Genomic DNA, 12,859 nt, shown 5'->3' with positions numbered 1-12,859 from the left:
TTCAGTCTACAGATGAACGATATCCGGTTTAGTAGGTACAAAGCTGTATAACAAGGATGTAAGTTTAGAATCACTGATATACAAACAACACTTAACATAATAAATGAGTCTTAAAACACGAGAAAAATGAACAGAAAATAATGGTATTGTTCACACATTGCTTAGTTGTATTAGAGAACAAAGTTAATACCAATAGGATATAAATTCTTGGTCATCCTATGCTAATAAATTTAAGCTTCTTGTAACAACAGAAAAAAAGTTTTTCCCCTAAAAAAATGTATTATATATTGAAAATACAAAATGCCATAAATAATAATTTGCTTATTTACTTTTCTCCCTTTTAAGGTACTGAAACCAAGAAGATTCGATAGATTTAATGCACTCAGGATTTGCAACAGTTGAAATGTCCCCATAATTATTAGAACCAGTAGCTATTTTTCTGAGTAAACGACGGACAACTTTACCACTCCTTGTTTTAGGTATATTCTCAACAATTAATATGTGATCTGGAGATGCTACTGGACCTATCTGTTTTCTTACACAAAGTCTTAATTCAGACTCAAGTGGCTGTTGTTTTGAATTGTCAATAGTGAAGCCGCATGTTATGTTTCTTAGGACTACAAAACAAACAAGGGCATTACCTTTAACATCATGTTGTATTGCTACAGCAGCAGCTTCAGATACGGCTTCATGGCTTGTTAAAGCATCCTCAATCTCTTTTGAACTAAGTCTGTGTCCTGAAACATTAATGGTATCATCAATTCTTCCAGTTATCCAATAATAACCATCATTATCTCTAAGAGCACCATCACCCGTAAAATAGTATCCCGGAAACGGATTCGTGTATAAATCCTCATGCAAAAAATGAGCTCCAAATATTCCTCTAAACATGCCTGGCCAAGAATCTTTGATACAAAGTACTCCAGACCCGGGACCATTCACTTCTACTCCCGTATCTGGGTTAAGTATAGCGGGTTCTATACCAAAAAATGGTAGTGTAGCTGAGCCTGGCTTCATTGGTATGCAACCTGGAATCGGTGCAATTACTATACCTCCTGTTTCAGTTTGCCAATAAGTATCCACTATTGAACATCTTTCCTCCCCTACTACCTTATAGTACCAACGCCAAGCTGACGGGTTTATAGGCTCACCTACAGAACCTAGGACTCTTAGTGACGATCTGTCATATTTATTAACATATTCATCACCAAACTTCTTTAACGTTCTTATTGCTGTGGGAGCTGTATAAAAGTGAGTTATTTTATGCCTCTCAATCATATCCCAATATCTACCTGGATCTGGATGTGTTGGTATTCCTTCGAAAACCAAAGTTGTGAGGCCATTTGATAATGGACCATATACCAAATAAGAATGACCAGTTATCCAGCCAATATCACCAACACAACCAAATATATCACCAATATGAGTATTAAATAAGTATTTAAGTGTAACTGTTGCATATAGTAAGTAACCTGCAGTTGAGTGTTGAACTCCTTTTGGAGTGCCCGTACTTCCAGACGTATATAAATAAAATAATGGATCCTCACTATCCATATCTTCTAATGGACAATATGGCTTTTCTGCCCTAAGTAATGCATGTCCATCGTAATCTCTACCCTCAACCACATTTATTGGAGAATTCAAATGTCTAAACACTATGCAACTTTTTATACTTGGTAAGTTTTTAAGTGCTTCATCCACTATATCTTTTAAGTTAATTATCTTCTTGCCCCTAGTTCCCTGATCTGCCGTAACTACAATCTTACATTTTGCATTAATTAATCTATCTAAAAGATTTTGTGCTGCAAAACCTGCAAAAACCACCATGTGTACTGCTCCTATTCTTGCACATGCGAGCATTGTATATATTGTCTCTGGTATCATTGGCATATATATACCTACAGTATCTCCTTTTGAAATACCAAACCTTTTAAGTACATTTGCCATTCTACAAACATTTCTGAACAATTCAATATAAGTTATTTTTCTTACATTTGACGGGTCTTCTCCTTCCCAAATTATTGCTATTGATTCCGGTTGTTTTTCTACCCATCTATCAACACAATTGTCACATACATTTAATTTCCCATTTAAAAACCATGGCAAACGGTCTTGAAATGTTGGTCCTGTGCCTCTTGTTTTTGTAAAGTCTCTAAGCCATCTTAACTCTTTTCTTGCAATTTCACCCCAAAATTCATCGGGATTCTGAATACTTCTAGAGTGCATTTCTAAATATTCCTTCATATCCCTTATTCTATATGGTTTATCTACTTCTGATTTTTTACATTCATATTTCTCATCAAAAGGTAATGATTTACCCAAACTCTCAACCGTATCAATATTTTCCATCAATGCGGATGAATCATAATCATTATTTATTGAATCAGCATTTTGATGAGTCATCAAACTTCCACTATTTGCTCTAGAATTTGAATTTGGACTTTTGTACGTCATTTTTATTCCTTATATGATTTTACCCAAGGGAAATATATAAAAAAGTTCGTCAAAATGTTTCTCACTTTATTAACTATTTGTAAAAAGAATATCCAAACAAAATATTATCTATTCCTGGCCAAATTTGACTTTGTAAATAAACCAAGGTTTGAGAATCGTCACGATAATAGTTACTTTAATAGCTGTTTTTATTGCTTCACAGTTTATGACTATATTAAATTATGTATAAGTATTAAAACAAAAGAACGAAATCTTGTTCACCTCATCCACGTAATCTATTACTGACTTTATTTTAAACTTCTCACACTCGATTCTTAATTTCGCTCTCTTTTTTTCCCTCAATTTAGCTTTTCCACTTTTTTTTATTAAAAAAAATTATCGCATTTTCTCGTAGTGTCTCTTGTTTAACCGCCTAAATATGGGCGGTATCGTAGAACATCAGATTATTATTTGCATAGCTGCTTGAGAATCAAACCCCACCTTAAACATTGATAAGGTATATAAAAAGGTCTAGATGTGGTGTGAAACAAAAATAGGAAAGGTATTCAGGTGTGTCGTTGATCATGTTTATCTCTCAACGACTTGTTTGCACCTTTTGGTGCTTTGTTATGGATTACTTCAAGATAAACTTAATGTTTCAGTAAAATTCACAGATATTGATTATATGGTAAGTAGGATTGCGAATGAGATCATGTTATTTTTTATTTTTTCATGTTTAATATTTCGTTATTTTTGCCATTATAATAAATTTTAATTTAACACTCCATATTTTACTTTTTGTATAGGTATTTACGGATGCAGCAAAAGCTGTTCTTCAGGGAAAATCTCCATATTCAAGGCACACATACAGATACACCCCATTATTAGCTTATGTTGCATCAATCAATATTATTTTCAAGATGGAAATACTTTCTAAACTCCTTTTCTGTGCTGTTAATATTCTTTCTGGTAAAATACTTGAATGGCTTTTAATACTTTTGGATGTGGATAATGATCTTAAACTTAAAGGAAGCATTACTTTAAGGAGATTTTTAATATCTACCTGGTTATTGAACCCATTTCCAGTTGTTATTGCTGCTAGAGGAAGTGCAGATGTAATTCCATCTATATTAGTATTGGTTACTATATACTTTTTAATGAAAGCAAAATACGATAATTTTAACAACAAAACAAATATTGTAATATCTGGGTTTTTTTTTGGTTTATCAGTACACTTTAAGCTTTATCCAGTAATATATGGTTTCCCTTTCCTTTTCTTTATTAATTCAAACTACCTCAAAAAAGATTGTTCTTTTATTAAATACATTATTAATTTTCCAATAAGAATATTCACGAACCTCAACATTGACCAGATAATATTTGGGTTTGTTAGTTTCACAACTATTGTGTCCCTTATTTCATTCTTTTATTATATTTATGGTTGGGAATTCCTTTATGAAACTTATCTCTACCATGCTATCAGAAAGGATCATAGACACAATTTTTCAGTATTTTTTTACCTTTTCTATCTAACGATGTATTCAGCAAAGGAAGCTCTTGCATCAAATTTTGTCTATAAAGTACTTCCCTACATTGCATCTATCCCACAAATGTTTTTGGTTGTTCTTTCAGGTATTTCTTTAGTTAAAGACGGTGAATGTATTATGGCTATTTTTTGTCAAACTGTAATCTTTGTGGCGTTCAATAAAGTTTGTACCTCTCAATATTTCTTGTGGTGGTTTATACTCCTCCCTCTTGCATTGAGAGTATATCTTACCAACAATCTTGCACAAATCGATGAATCTAAAGGAATTATACACTCTGCCAGCACATCTCTTGTCCCTATTTCTATTTCGTTAGGAGTGTGGATTGTTACTAAGATTTCTTGGCTCTACTTTGCTTATAATATTGAAATGCTTGGACAACCATATTTTTTGAGTGTAAGTTTACAATTGGCATTGCTTTTTCATATTATTTAATTAACTTAATTTCTATTGAATATCTAACCTTAATTACCTGTAGCTATTCCATTCAAGCATTCTATTCCTCCTTGCAAATATCGGCATTGTATTGGTATTCCTTAAGAAGAATCATTCCGTTCATTCAAAAATAAAATCAGAATAAATAAATTAATTAAACTTCAAAGAATTAATATTTTATTCACTGTCAAAGGTATTTCATCTTCATTAATAAACATCAATTATCTCCACTCTTTCCACAATTATCATATTTACACAATCCGAAATTGTATCTGAGTTTGAATATTAATTCAAATAACTTGGTACCTATATTACTCATTGTTGATATACAAACTCGCTAATTAATTGGAATCATCTATTTATTATTTTAATTAAGGAGATATTAACACTTTAAATATTATTTACCATTTTACTTTTCCTTTTAATAAACCAAACTCTAAATATCAGTTTTATATTCTATTGCTAAACCATAATAATTATTTATCTAATTTACATTCATTCTTTAAAGAACTGTTACTGCTTTTGCTAATCCACGCGGTTTGTCTGGATCTATTCCTTTGTTGACTGCTAAATAGTAAGCTATTAACTGCAATGGTATTACGGCGTTAAGGGCTGTTAGGGGACCATTAGACGGTATTACTATAGTTTCGCATTCAATGTCACTACATAAGCTTGGATCATCAGTTATACATATTAAACTTGCTCCTCTTGCCTTAACTTGCTGAGCAACATTAGACATCATTGGTGAATGTTCGTCTGAAAGCATTATTAGAATTACTGGAGTACTTTCATGTTCATCAATAAGTGCAAATGGTCCATGTTTTAATGCTCCAGCAGAATAACCTTCAGAATGTATATACGATACTTCCTTTATTTTTAGTGCTCCCTCTAATGCAACTGGATAGCCATAACCTTTACCTAATACGAAAATAGATTTTTGATCTTTTATTGATTTCGCTATCCTTTCACATTGTTCCTTAACTTGTAAGGATACGCCTACACTTATAGGAACTCTGTGTATTGCCTCCAACAAATCCTGACATTTTTGAGAAACTATTGATTCTCTCTTTTGTGCAAACCACGCTGCTATGAGTGAAAGAACAAGAACTTGTGTTGAAAATGCCTTTGTTGAAGCAACTGCTACTTCTCTTCCGGCATTTAAATAAACACCGCAACCAGTAACTCGTGCTAACATCGAACCTACAACGTTTACAACTGATATTTTTGGAATTCCCAACCTATCCGCTATTGAAATAGCTTTAACTGTATCTGCTGTTTCACCACTTTGAGAGATAGCTATAGCAGCAGCATTTTCTTTTGGAAATCCAGTTATCAATATCTCAGAGGCATCTTTTGCCATAACTGTATTAAAACCACTTATATGTTCCATTAACAATTGTGCAAACAGTGAAGCATGATAACTTGTTCCACAACCAAGTAATACTATATTTTCAACATTTATTAATTCATCCAATCTCTGATCTAATCCACCAAGTTTGACCATATTATTATACGGTGATATTCTTCCACCAAAATTTAATGATCTAGCCAGTGCATGAGGTTGGTCATATATTTCTTTTAAAGTCCAATGCTTAAATGGAGATGGTGATGATGTAACCTTCTCGTGATCTATTGTTAACAAACGAGAAGGAGTTATTAATTGGTCAATACCATCATGAGATAGGACTGCTATTTCACCATCTTTAAGTGCTACATATTGATTTGTGTAATTTGCCAATGCTGATGTTTCAGAGGCTACATATATGTGACCAGATTGAACTCCCACCAACAAAGGTGAACCGTGTCTAGCCAAAATCATCTTGTCTTTATAGTCTTTATGAAGAATTGCTATTCCCCATGTTCCCTGTAGTTTACTTAGTGCCATTTGAACTGCCTCCTTAAATTCATACCCTTCATCCAAATAGCTTCCTATTAAATTCGCTATCACTTCTGTGTCTGTTTCTGAATGAAATGTTATCCCTTTTTCTAACAACTCTGATTTTAAGCTTGAATAGTTGTCAATTGTGCCGTTATGGACTATACTTATTCTTTGTTTATAGTCTTGGTGTGGATGAGCATTAAAATCTGTTTTACCACCATGTGTAGCCCACCTTGTGTGTGCAATTCCGATATGATGATTCCCATGAATTGGTGTAGAGTCTCTTTTCAACCTCTCAATTGAATCTCCTGAATCTTTTGAAGAATACTTTGTTGTTATCATCTTCCCATTCTCATCTATTGTACTCATACCACACGAATCATACCCCCTATTTTGCAGTATTTCTATCCCATCCATTAACACCTTTTGTGCATCACCTGTACCAATATATCCAACAATCCCACAACAATGAGCATTTCTATTAATTCCCCAAATGTTTTTTAATTTAAAATTTATGGCCCTTGTCTTTTTATTTAAAAAAACATTTTTTAAATTTAAACTATAATTTTTCTTTGAATTAATTAAATTCAATCCAAATTTCATGACAAGAGGTGCGAAAATCATATGACTTGTGTTTATATCCATATTTACAGTATTAATTACTTTTACAACCCTTTGTTTTACTTTTTTATTAACCCTTCTCCCCTTATAATTTTTAACATTTATTTTACATGCACTCATAAAATTATAAAAAAATGCATGTGCGCCAAATTTCCCCACGTAACTGTGCAAAGGTTTCTACCGGTCAAAAAGAAATAAACGGCGGTAAGACTATAGGTAACTTCTCTTCCGTTTTTCCAACTTACAGCAATAACAAAATATTTTTAAAGTTAAGATTTCTATTTTTCTTTCAAGCTGTTGCTTTAGATAAATTTTCATTCACAAAAAATATTCTTTTAGTAATAAATAACAAAAAAGTGGATTTAACTATAAACACGCAAATGATTTTATGATGCGAAAAATTATTTGTATATAAATGTATTCAATTTTTGTGTGTGGCGTATTATTGGTCCAAATTGTAAATTGCCTTGGGTACTCAGAAGCAGATTTTTCCAAAGATGAATCTTCTATTTCAGAGTACTCAACGGATAAACTTGGTTTGTGGAGAAGGTTTGCAGATGGAAATCATAGTAGTTGCATGGAATTTACCCTTAGAATAGACAGAATGTTAAATGCCGTAGCTAATGTTGATATTGGTGCAATGGAGAGGTTTATTGAAATGGATGAATATAGCCTAAAAAACATCACTGATTGTGGACTTTTTGATACCCACTCACTTTCTAGTTTGTATGAAAATGCTCCGGGATGGGGTGGTGAGACTCCACTAACTATTTTGGCGAGAAACTCCCTTCCAAGAAGCAGCATTATGATGCAAATTCTCTCTTCAAAAGGTTTAAACTTTGCCAAGTCCCAAATGAATGGCTACACTCCATTGATATTGGCAATAATATATAGAAACTTTGAAGCTGTTAAAGTACTATTGGAGTTAGCAGAAAGACAAAAGTACGCTCTACACGTTAAAAAAACGGGTGTTATCAGTGAACAAAAAAACGGTGATGTTGATATAGAAAAAGTTAATGTTGATAAATTCGATTTTATAAACGAAGTTGATTCAATGGGAAGAACAGCTCTTTATCATGCGGTTTTAATGGAGGATGAAAACTTAGTGGCTTCTTTGTTAAATGCAGGAGCAGATCCTAATATATCAGACTTTTCAGGTGTCACTCCCCTTCTCCTTGCTTCAAAAAATAACATACTTGTAATCGTTAAATTATTACTAAAAAGAGGTGCAAATCAAATCATGCTTGACAATAAGAAAAGAGATCCTCTTTCAGTTGCAATAAATAATAATCATCCCGATATTATTTCAGCATTAATTAAAGATGAAACATTTAGAAGTAATTATTTAAGTTTTTATCCTTTATCTGACTACAAAAGTCATATTTCACGTCCTGCATATCATGTTAGAAGGCTTTTGGACATCTTCTCTGTACTTCAACTTAAAGAAAATACCATACAAATGTTGTTCAGAATTGAATTCGATAGAAATGATACAAGTCTCTGTGATCTCAGAAATGAAGAGGGTAAAACCATTGTTAATATTGTAACGACAAGGGAAATGTATAATTTACTTGAGGATGTTCTGGAGTTCTATAAAAATGCATCTATATATAAGTACGAAGGATATACAAGTTGTAATCCTCATATTTTAGATAAATCATTCAGGGGTCCAGTTGACTATCTTCTTAGTGGAGCTATTTTAAATCAAAACTCTGCTTTCTTACTTTCAAATGATATAATCAGATTAAGAAGATTATCTAGTGGAAGCTCTTCAAATAGTACAATTATTCCAGACCTTAAAATTATAGTTTTAGAAGAGGGTATTGATTTGGAAACCCCTGTTACATTTATTTCTGATAGAAGACAGATATTACTTGCTAAATTTTTAATGCTTTCAAATCCTCTTGATCATTCTTCATATCTATTTGAATTAATTAAAAGAGGTGGAAATCCTACTGCATCTATAATTAAAGCGATGGTTAATTTGCTTGGGGATTCGAAAGCACTGTTGCTCCATAGGACATCTAGAGATGGATATAATGCTCTTACATTTGCCTTGTACACGGGCCAACTCACCGTAGCAAGAGAAATATTGGACATACTTATCGATTCAAGGCTATCAAATACAAATGATTATAAGTCGGCTTTGAAATTGGCCATAAGTTATTCTGCTAGAATTAGAACAAATTACATAATTATTGAAGTTTCTCTTAGAAAACCAAGTGTTATTCATGAATGGATATGTGAAAGAAGATTAAATAATATAATTGAGGTGGAAGAATTGAAATTTGTTCTTTTAAATCTTCCAAGAGATTTTGTTGGATTTTCAAAGCATCCCAATTTGTGCAAACCTTTATACACAATTATTAGACAAATACTTGACCCAGAAAGCCAAATAGAATCCACTGAAATTGTTTCCGTTATGTTGGATACAAATGGAGGTCTTCCATTTTTGGATAATAAAGATGTAACTATGGCGTTAAAATCAATTGGGACAAGCTTGAGTATTTCAGCTTCTTTTGGATTGAATTTAGTTCCTTGTACTGAATGGTCCTCTACAATTTATCATGTGTTACGCCCTTATAAAATAGATAAATCAAACTTTTATAATTTAAACAATACCAAAGTGTTATCTACATCAAACTCTATTTCGGGTAAATTTACAACTAAATATGAGATTGGAACAATTGCTTCGAAATTAACCGGTCAAGGATCAATAGGCACAAACACAGACTATAAAAGGAATCAAATTTTAGATTTAGTATTCTCTTGCCCACTAAGAAGAGTCGATCCAACATTGAAAAGTTTTCAATCAACTGTTATTATCATATCACTTATTATATTAATTATATGGATATTAATAACCTCCTTTGTAATTGTATATTCCTCAAGAAGTAGACTTGATACATTTGGTTTTGTCCCTACTCCCTCAAACTCAGAGTCAGAAAAACTAGCGTTTACATTAGTAGAATGGAAAATATACAAATTAATAGGTGTGCTGAAATTTATTTCTTTACTTTATTGTATTATAATGTTAATTACTGTTGGAAGAGTGAGACACGTTTCGTATACAATATTTCTAATATTCCTTGGGGCAATTTTAAGATTAAATCAAATATTGACTTTGAAGGGAAGTGATATTCAAGATATAGCTTCTGCATTTATTAGGGAGGAATTTACCGAAAGGGAAAACAACCAATTAAATAAGGATTTAGAGGATAATGATGACGTTAATGACCAAAACATAGTATATGGTAACAATCATGAAATTAATGTAAGACAAGAAGATAACAGAAATGAGGCAACAAACTATGGGACATTCGGTGAAGAGTTTAATGCTAGTCATTCTTATATGACTCAAACTGATTCAAGAAATACATTTCAAAATGACATTATTAAAAAAGAACATATTTCTGCTGAACAATATGCAAAGGTTACGCTTTTGATAGGAATATGTGCATTCATAATTGCAATATCATCTAATTTACAACGTTATATTTTTGGAAATTTTAGAGAATTTTACAGATTCAATGAATCATATAATTTCATTGTTAAGCATACTAACATTGCAATTTCAACAGAAATTGCTCTAATTATAAACATTTGGTCTCTTTCTTTCGCTATTCTTAAAGCACCTGGTTTAATCATTTTTATCCTTAATCAAAGAATTCAAGTAGTAAAATATTTTCTCTTTGCATACCCTGATATAAATTTAAGCATTTTCAACAACATTAAAAAAAACCAAGTATGTAATATGGGAACCATTGATCATTCACAAAACCAATATCCAAATGTAAATTTGCATGGTACAGCATCTAAAAGTATATTTTTCATTCCTCCTGGAAGATTTGATGTTGTACTTTGCCAATGGTTGAGGGTAAGACATGCTATAATGAAAAGAATGCACAGAAGGTTTGCAGTTGCTTCTAAACCATACAACACTATTTATTTTGTAATTGGATTTGTTATTATCATTTTTTTATTTAAAGGACAAATGGTTGACATTGTCGAACATAATACTCGTTCTAGTTTATTTCATTATGTGCTTTTTGACGAATTTGGTTTTACACTGTTATCAATATTCGCTGCATTCTGCATTACTCTAGTTGTAATTGTATGGTTGGCATCTAGTTCAAATCAAATTACTGAAATGTACCATTGGAGGCTTTTCTGGGACGCTTTCTCCTTCATGCCTCCGTGTTCGGCTCAACAAGTTGTTCTTCAGCACATAAAACTTACACAAGAACTCGATACTGAAGATAAAAGAGTTTCACTGTGGAGTATTCCAGTCACCACCGTTGTTAGATATTCATTATTATTGTCTATGATAGTGATATGGGTGTATATAGCTATCATTGGGAGCTACTACACTTTATTTTATAATACTAATAGCAATATTAACACTGCGTAACACATTTGTAACCAGGTGATAATTAATTTTCACTAAAGATAAGGAAATAAGTTGAAATAAATTAATTATGTGGTAGTTTACAACAATAGAAAACTAATATTCAAAAAAAGCTTAAAGAACATGAGAAAATCAATGAATTGAATAAAAGCCATTATTACTAAGATAGTTTTTTAGAAATAAATTTAAAAATATCCAACAACATTGCATCATTTATTGTGTGATCAACTCCTGGATATGATTTGTACGCAAAATTTTTAAGATTAAAGTTACTTTGAATATAATCTTTGCACATTATTGACCACTGATATAAGACAACAGGATCTGCTTCTCCATGGAGAACAAGAAAATCAACGTTCTCCCTGACTTCATCTCTTATCTCAAAGTTAAAGTTTTCAGAAGGTATCTTGCTCTCTTTCCCCTGCATAAATCCCTTTTCTACCAAAGGAAGCCAACCTCCAACAACAACACAACTCCCAAGGGTAAATTTGTTGGATGCTAAAGAAATAAGAAATGCCATTGCAGACCCTTGGGAAAAGCCTCCCATCGAAATTTTTTTAGAATCTATTCCCTTACTAATTTCTGATGTAACAATATTTGTTAATCTAGATACCGAATTGTTAATTCCGTCTATATCTTCCATAGATCCTATGCTGAAATTCTCCATATCGAACCATGCATTTTCGAATGTGCCGAGTCTCCTTAGGAACACCTTCCCAGAGGTTGGAAGAATTATTTTCGTCTTGCTTAATTCAGGAAATTTTTGAGCAAAGTGAATAAAACTTGTATAACTTCCTGCGTCATCCCCCTTTCCATGAAGCCAAATTAAAACCGAGTTGTATTCTGATGGTTCAAAATGAAAACCTTCACCACCATACCCATCTCCCTCTTTTATCATGTTATTGGATAAGCAGTTTTGAAAAAATTATCTTATTATTTGATTTGTATCTTCTAATATTCTTGAAACAAGTTAACAAATTTTGACTTCAGCAAGGCCTTAGGTACGCAAAATAACTTCCCTCTTGCGGCAGTTAATTTCAATATAAACATTAATATTGTGGGTAGATATTATTTTATATTTGGTTATCTAAAAAAAGAATACCTTTTTATTAGGATTTTATCACATTGTATCCTTATTTATATTATTTAAGTACAATCTCTAAACCTGGTGCCAACAATTTTGTCATTTATCTTGAATGAATTTCAAATGGGGACATTTATTGTATTTGCTGAGTAAAAAACTCAAAATTTATCATTAGACTTAAATAATTGAAACATTTTGATTGTGTTTAACCAAATTGAGTCTTTTTGTGTATTTAATGATCTTATATTGTTTAATTAGTCAGTGGATTATTATCTTATACCATCAGTCCGTATCTGTTTTCATTAAATATTAAGAGTTATGGCTACCGCCTATAACACACAAATTACCAGGTGGCATTAATAATTTAGTGGTAACAAGTATAAAAATATTCACAAAATAGTAATTAGATTAACCAAATTACAATTATTGTAGTGTTAGCATACCTTCGTGGTGAA

At 32.0% G+C, this 12,859-nt stretch overlaps 5 protein-coding genes across 5 annotated transcripts; 2 read left to right on the top strand and 3 right to left on the bottom strand.

Moving 5' to 3' along the window:
* Positions 1-321: 321 nt before the first annotated feature.
* Positions 322-2,454, bottom strand: FG379_003648 (acetyl-coenzyme A synthetase; the record flags this gene model as incomplete). The annotated part of the gene is made up of 1 exon (XM_067329276.1): positions 322-2,454. One exon carries the CDS (start codon positions 2,452-2,454, stop codon positions 322-324), a length of 2,133 nt encoding a protein of 710 aa, XP_067183961.1.
* A 514-nt stretch (positions 2,455-2,968) lies between these two features.
* On the top strand, positions 2,969-4,412 carry FG379_003647 (uncharacterized protein; the record flags this gene model as incomplete). The annotated part of the gene is made up of 2 exons (XM_067329275.1): positions 2,969-3,121; positions 3,240-4,412. 2 exons carry the CDS (start codon positions 2,969-2,971, stop codon positions 4,410-4,412), a joined length of 1,326 nt encoding a protein of 441 aa, XP_067183960.1.
* Positions 4,413-4,914: 502 nt separating this feature from the next.
* FG379_003646 (uncharacterized protein) lies at positions 4,915-6,936 on the bottom strand (the record flags this gene model as incomplete). The annotated part of the gene is made up of 1 exon (XM_067329274.1): positions 4,915-6,936. One exon carries the CDS (start codon positions 6,934-6,936, stop codon positions 4,915-4,917), a length of 2,022 nt encoding a protein of 673 aa, XP_067183959.1.
* A 391-nt stretch (positions 6,937-7,327) lies between these two features.
* On the top strand, positions 7,328-11,323 carry FG379_003645 (uncharacterized protein; the record flags this gene model as incomplete). The annotated part of the gene is made up of 1 exon (XM_067329273.1): positions 7,328-11,323. The coding sequence occupies one exon, from the start codon at positions 7,328-7,330 to the stop codon at positions 11,321-11,323; it is 3,996 nt and encodes a 1,331-aa protein (XP_067183958.1).
* Positions 11,324-11,480: 157 nt separating this feature from the next.
* Positions 11,481-12,218, bottom strand: FG379_003644 (uncharacterized protein; the record flags this gene model as incomplete). The annotated part of the gene is made up of 1 exon (XM_067329272.1): positions 11,481-12,218. The coding sequence occupies one exon, from the start codon at positions 12,216-12,218 to the stop codon at positions 11,481-11,483; it is 738 nt and encodes a 245-aa protein (XP_067183957.1).
* Between the last annotated feature and the right edge of the window lie 641 nt (positions 12,219-12,859).

Source organism: Cryptosporidium bovis, assembly GCF_009768925.1.
Source record: "Cryptosporidium bovis isolate 45015 chromosome Unknown contig_9, whole genome shotgun sequence".
Lineage (NCBI taxonomy): Eukaryota > Apicomplexa > Conoidasida > Eucoccidiorida > Cryptosporidiidae > Cryptosporidium > Cryptosporidium bovis.
Note: the sequence above shows the minus strand (reverse complement) of the source record. Positions and strands in the feature narration are given on the sequence as shown.